Source organism: Otolemur garnettii, unplaced genomic scaffold, assembly GCF_000181295.1.
Source record: "Otolemur garnettii isolate 467f Iridium unplaced genomic scaffold, OtoGar3 scaffold00005, whole genome shotgun sequence".
Classification (NCBI taxonomy): domain Eukaryota; kingdom Metazoa; phylum Chordata; class Mammalia; order Primates; family Galagidae; genus Otolemur; species Otolemur garnettii.
The window spans coordinates 1171819-1179027 of record NW_003852400.1 but is presented as its reverse complement, the minus strand read 5'-3'; the positions used below and the strand labels follow the sequence as shown (position 1 = coordinate 1179027).

General features: G+C 37.0%; 1 protein-coding gene across 1 annotated transcript in view; it reads left to right on the top strand.

The window, feature by feature from the left end:
• Nucleotides 1-5162, top strand: part of CBLL1 (Cbl proto-oncogene like 1) — an 18869-nt gene extending 13707 nt beyond the window's left edge. Inside the window, exon 4 of the mRNA XM_023519587.1 lies at nt 1662-5162. Within this exon, the coding sequence (XP_023375355.1) occupies nt 1662-2697 (1036 nt within the window). The 3' untranslated portion in view covers nt 2698-5162. The remainder of the gene's footprint in view (nt 1-1661) is intronic.
• Nucleotides 5163-7209: the final 2047 nt, after the last annotated feature.

Here is a 7209-nt window from a genome sequence, read left to right as displayed (position 1 = left end):
TCAATAATGAGTGCCAGCCTTATAGCAAGAATGAAAAAATAGGAACAACTCAAAATCAAGAACATAGAACCATTTAATATAGTTCAAGTGACCTGACACACATAGCCAGTGGTAATAGCTTATATTTGTATATATGTAGTGCTTAACTAGTAAACCAAATTTTGTTACTTTTGTTGTTTCATTTGATCTTGAGAATACTTTTAAGTAATATGAAATAGATATAAAACCATTGTGAGTTAGATAGAATAGATACTTTAATCCCATTTTGAAAAAACAAGTACAAAAACAGTTAAGTTACTTCTTCAAATTAGAGAACCAATACTAGGTCTCAGATCTTTGTATTCCTAGCTTAGTCCTCTTTCCACTATGTTAAGAAGACTTTAAAGGCGAGAGTGGATTAAATACAATGAATTGAAGTTTTGATCCTGAGTCATTAAAACGTTCAGTTAAATTTAATGCTCACAATTTAGAAAGTGCTCCTTCGTAGGAGCACATTTGTCTGACAATTCAGAAAAACCTCTTCCTTAAGGGGCTCTAGGTAGTCATGGTTTGAATTTAAATTGTTTATTTTGGTTGGGCGTGGTGGCTCACGCCTGTAATCCCAGCACTCTGAGAGGCTGAGGCAGGCAGATCGCCTGAGCTCTTGAGTTCTAAGACCAGCCTGAGGTACAGTGAGGCCCTGCCTCTAAAAATAGCTGGGCGTTGTGGTGGGTGCCTATAGTCCCAGCTACTTGGGAGGCTGAGGCAAGAGAATTGCTTGAGCCCAAGAGTCGGAAGTTGCTGAGAGCTATGACGCCACAGCACTCTACTGGGAGTGACAAAGTGAGACTTTGTCTCAAAAATAAATAAATAAATAAAATATTTATGTTAAATTTATCATAAGTAATATGATAGGGCCAAAGTAATCAACTTTACAGGCTTCAAGTTGGTGGGGGGGATGCTATTACTCATTAATGCTTTTTTACTGAATATCAGGGCCAACTCTGATAATGATTAGGCTGATCACAGCATCTAGTGCAGGCATCCTCAAACTATGGCCCACGCGCCACATTCAGTCCACCTAGGACATTTATCCCGCCCGCTGGGTGTTTTTGTCACCGCTGCCTGTCTTGCTTAGCAGCTGACTTGTCCTGGGCCCCACAGTCCGGCCCTCCAATGGTCTGAGGGACAGTGAACTGGCCCCCTGTTTAAAAAGTTTGAGGACCCCTGAAGTGTCTTGCTCTTAGTATTTGATCAACAGATGCTTATTGCATAATAATACTATACCAGTGTGGATTTCATGATTATAAGTAATTAATTCTTTGGTATATCCTTCAGGATTGTTTTTTTGTTTTTTGTTTTTTTGGCAAATGGAAATAAAGCATAGAATTGCTTGAGAAAATTAGATAAATTCTAAGTCTTGGGAAGAATAAGGTCTCTTTTTAAAACCTAGTCTGATATTAAGGGTTTAGAGGTTGACAGAAATGCTGATACTTAATGGCTAGCACATAACAAGGTAGGGAGGATTAAAGGTTCATGTGGAGTTAACTATAATTTTTCACTGGGACCTTTTTGCCATATCTTATTTAACTATTTTTTGGAATAGGTATATTTTTGAAAATTATTGTATTATTTTTATATTCTCTTCTTAGTAAATTTATTTTTTTCCCCCTCTGATTTAGCTGTAGTGATCCTGTGCAGAGAATTGAGCAGTGTACACGAGGTTCTCTCTTCATGTGTAGCATTGTTCAAGGGTGCAAGAGAACGTATTTGTCTCAGAGAGACTTACAGGCTCATATCAACCATCGCCATATGAGAGCTGGAAAACCTGTTACCTGTGCTTCACTTGAAAATGTTCATCCTCCTATTGCCCCACCACCAACTGAAATCCCTGATCGTTTTATAATGCCACCAGACAAGCACCATATGAGCCATATTCCGCCAAAGCAGCACATCATGATGCCACCACCTCCTTTGCAGCACGTGCCACATGAGCACTATAATCAGCCACATGAGGATATTCGTGCTCCTCCAGCAGAATTGTCCATGGCTCCACCTCCACCTCGTTCAGTCAGTCAGGAAACCTTTCGTATTTCAACAAGAAAACACAGCAATTTAATAACTGTCCCTATTCAGGATGACTCAAATTCAGGTGCTAGAGAACCACCTCCTCCTGCCCCGGCACCTGCCCACCATCATCCTGAATATCAGGGCCAACCAGTGGTATCGCACCCTCATCATATTATGCCTCCACAGCAACATTATGCACCACCCCCACCTCCTCCACCACCAATAAGCCATCCAATGCCACATCCTCCCCAGGCTGCAGGTACTCCTCACTTGGTGTATAGCCAAGCTCCACCTCCACCAATGACCTCTGCTCCACCACCAATAACCCCTCCCCCTGGACATATGATTGCCCAGATGCCACCTTATATGAATCATCCTCCTCCAGGACCTCCCCCACCTCAGCATGGCGGTCCACCTGTAACTGCACCCCCTCCTCACCATTACAATCCCAGCTCTTTACCCCAGTTCACTGAAGATCAAGGAACTCTGAGTCCTCCATTTACACAGCCAGGGGGCATGAGTCCTGGTATATGGCCTGCACCAAGAGGCCCACCTCCTCCTCCACGAATGCAGGGCCCGCCTTCTCAAACCCCACTTCCTGGACCACTTCATCCAGATCAGACAAGATACAGACCGTATTACCAATGATAATAGTGGTTTGAACTGAAGATGTGATAAGGAAAAAACCTTATGTATAGTCAATCTTTTAATTAAGCTTTGACTTTTGGGAAGGAAAAGTACCTCTTACGAAGGTGGCTGTAAATCACATAGGGTCTTATCTCTTAAAGTGGTTTTAAATCTTGACCTTAGGATTGATTTCAAGTACTATACTGTAATGCAGATAAGTGGCTCAGTTGAGCACAGCTATATTTTAACAATTTTGTTCCCCTAGAGTGGTAAATTGACCCAGAGGTGACCATTTGTAAAAGATTTGAAAAAACTTTTCATTGTTCCACTTTCAAAAGTATTGCTTTTGTTAAACCCAATGTTTAGTTTTTCTTGTGATACATTTTGTTAACCTGTGTAAAAGGATTAAATTTCAATATGACTGTAAAAAATGCTATTTTTATGTGACTTTAAGTGCAGCCACATACTGTTTTTAAAAACCATATGTTTTACCACTAATTTCCCAAAGTCACAATAAAATCCTAAAAGTAAAAATCTACTAGAATTTGCTATAAGGCAGACTGTTAAATGATAGACAATTATTTCACATTTTAGGCACTGAAATTTTAAGGTATAATAAGTATACAATGCACTTCACATGGATGCCTTGTCATTTTTAGGCAGCCTCAGGAGCACCAAAATACATTGGAATTCCAGTACTGAGATGTATTTATGTTTATAATATTAAAAGGTGTTACTAATTATTTGGAAAGATAGGGCCAAAGTAATCCACTCTACAGGCTTCAAGTTGGTGGGGGGATGCTGTTACTCATTAATGCTTTTTTACTGAATGGTTGGAATCACACGATGCACCACACATACTAATCTTCAATAACGTTATTTTATAGGACTGTTTAAATGGTGTTATTTAGATAAATTGTGTTCTACTCTGTTCATTGTCTTAAACTAAATATTTAGGGCTGAATAGGCTTTATATAATTCCTATTTAAGTGGGCTCTTGTTTATTGAATTGTAAACTATGGTTTGAATGCCATGGAGGAATTTGAATAATCAATTAATGAAGGACATATTCTTGTAATCACAAACTTGCATTTGCTCAGGTTTCATTGCTGTGTGATAGGATTTTTCCTCTAACTTGAAATTTAAAAACTATTATTCCCTAATCCTTTTGTTGGCAAAGCAGTCTAAACTTGGAACATTTTAGCATGGAGTCAACAGTAAAGACGACCAGGTAATTTTGTATTGGACAAGAGAGAAGTCATGGCTAAATTGTGAATTTCAGTGCTTTATACGGTGCCTTTAGAGTCAGCTTTTGCATTATAGGGGCTTATGATAGTCCAGCTAAGATGACCACTTACAGTTTATACAGAATTCATATGTATAAATCAACCTTCTTAGGATATTATTCTATATCCTTTGAATAAATCCCTGTGAAGTTTTTCCTCCCCCCTAAAATGGTGCATAATATAAACATGAAATGTGTAGTATGCAGATATCATTTATTAGATAGTTTATAGTGTATAAATTTAGAACATTTCTTTTTGACAAAGGATGAACTGATTACTAATTTACCATTTTATTCTGTCAGGTACAGGCAAAACAAATTCCCATCTTGGATGATCAGATGCAAAATCATTTCTGAACTTAGAGCAGAAGTTAGAAATAATATAAATGGCCATTTCAAGCTTGACTGGCTAACGATAACCAATACACTTTTTTCTTCTAAGTTAAGCAAGTGATTTTTTTTACACTTAGTTTGAAAGTCCAGTGTTAATGCAATATTTCTAGTGAGAAATGCTTGTTATTAAAAGCATGGGAGTGAAATAGTGTGAAATAATTGGTGGTGAGTGCTTCTATCATATTACTGTAGGTACTTGGACTGGTGCAAACTTGATTCCTTTTCACATCCCTGTTAAGGGGCTGTTAAAATATTACTGTTAAAAATCCAAACCATTCTTTTTTGTGTGTAATAAAATAGCTAAATTCATTTTAAAGCATCTCAATTATCTATGAAGACCCCTCATGCTTTTACTGAAATTCACTAGAGCTGAATGTGGTAAGAAACCACTTAGCCTATGTATTGGACAAAAAAGTCAGTATCATGATAAAATTTCATGTTAAGAGAAACCTTGTAGGCTTTTTAAAAAATGATTTATTTTCAATTAGATGTAAGAAATGTTATAAGGGAGGCAGATCAGATGAATGTCTTGTCCCAGACAAAATTTTTAAAGAGTGTTAGACTTGAATTCATCAGTTACAATTGTTTGAATGAGGGTGGGTGGGTAGAAGGATAATAAAATTACTGTTAGTGTTTCTTTTCTTAAGGAAAAAGATGTGAATCCCAGTCTTATTTCAGGGAAGCCTTTGAAGCTATGATGGACATAAGTCTAAATTAAATGTATGTATGTTTCATTATATTGCTCTTAAGACTACTGAGGTGGCAGTTTAATTCTTAAAAAAAAAATAAAATGGAAACATAAATACTATTTTGCCTAGATGAATTTTTATCTAATGATGACACAATTGTGAGAATGCAGAATTTTCTATATTTGTGTTGATAAAATATTCTACAGGAAAATTAGGTTCACTTTTTTTAAGATTAAGACCAGCAAATTGAATGTTATATTTCTTCAGTAGCACGTTTGTTAAGGGTATAATGTAGTATTGAGGGGAAAGATCCATTGGGAAGACTCAAATTACATGAAAAAATGCATGACTACCCAAAGACATTTCTCTTATTGGGTTACCCATCAAACTAGTACACCGATGTTAAATGAAGTCTGACATCATCATACTCATATTGTAAACATACTATATTCTGATTGAAGTGGGTTTATCTTCACTGGTTTATAACTGTAATTTGTTCAATTATGGCCTAGAAACCAAGCAGAGTTTACTTATTTAATAAAGCAATATCAGATATACTAGGCTTGAAGTGAAGTGGGGGTAAGCCAGGTAAAATCCTTGGTAGTGATATTAATAAAAATGGACTTGGAATTTCAAACACCTCGTTTTGATTCATACCCCTTCAATTATCTGTTACTGAGGGAAAAAGTTTTAAGGCAGAATTCTTAAAATAACACTTTGAGTGTTAAAGTTTAATTTTTCCATGTCCTCTGTCTTTAGAAATTGTGAATTTTTAGGCACTACAGAATCATGGGATTGAAATGAACAATGATAAGCTATGGGTTTACTTCTCACACTAGGGTAGGAACATCTTTAAAAAAAATCATTTAAAATTGTTAAGCTATTTTACAATAGGGTAAAATAGCTTAAGAGTATCTAATTTTATTATGAGCACTTAACAAGCACCAACTTTCATACTGCATTTAAGCCCGTTTTGTATTACTCTGGGTTTAAAATTGTTCTCCTTGTATTCAGGTTGAAAAAATCCTGCTCCCTTTCACTTTTCTTCCTGGTACTTTCAAAACTTCTCATTACTATTTTGTTTTTAAATTTGTACTCATTTTCAATTATACACGTACTAAATCTTGTTGAAAAAAATGTAATATTACAATAAAGGTAAATCCCCTTAGCCACTATCTAAAGGAACAGTTTCCTCCTTGAAGATAAAGTACTGTTATGCCTTTGGTGTATATATCAATTTGTTTTAGTTATGGATCTGATAACTACATAGGCTGTATGCTCTGGTAAGCATCCTCATTCAAGCTAAGTCTAGTATTTCATGGCCTATATGCAGTAATTGTATATTGTGTATCATGTGGGATATAAAGAATCATTCGTTTATGTGCTAGATACCATTCTGAGCACTTGACTTGCACCAGTCTTTAGAGACATAATCTATACACATCATTAAATTATATGCCAGTCAGAAGTGTGATAAAATCCTGTGGAAAAAAAAGAAGAGTAAGGATAGTTGGGTAATGGTCAGTTTGCAATTTTAAATAAAGTGGGTGGGGTAGAAGATGACACTTGAGCAGAAGTGTGAAATAGATGAAAGCCGTGTAGATGTGAGGTAGAGCTTGCCAAGCAGACGGCACAGTCTGCAAAAGCCTTAGAGTGGGATTGGGCCTGGCATATATGAGTAGCAGCAAGGATGCTGGCATGGGATAAAGGAGACGAATAATAAGGCTGTCAGATGTAGTAACGGGATGGGGAGATGACAGGCCTTCTGGGCTATTGTAAGTAAAGGCTTTGACCTTCCTCTGATGGGCTTGGGAAGCCATTGTGTTCTGAGCAAAGGAATAAGATGAGCTGGCTTTTTGTAAAAGGATTATTCTAGCTGTGTGTTGGAAAGAGACAAGGAGACAAAGATGGAGGCAGAGAGACCAGTAAGAAGAGTGTTTCAATAATATACTTAAGAGATGGGTGGCGCCTGTGGCTCAGTGCGCAGGGTGCCAGCCCCATATGCTGAGGGTGGTAGGTTTGAACACAGCCTCAGCCAAACTGCAACAACAACAAAAAAAGAGAGAGATGGTGGCAACATTAATAGGTATTAAGTGGGAAGTGGGTGATTTGTGGAATAGATGTATAATCTATTATATGTTAGATATATGGGTGTATAACAACAAA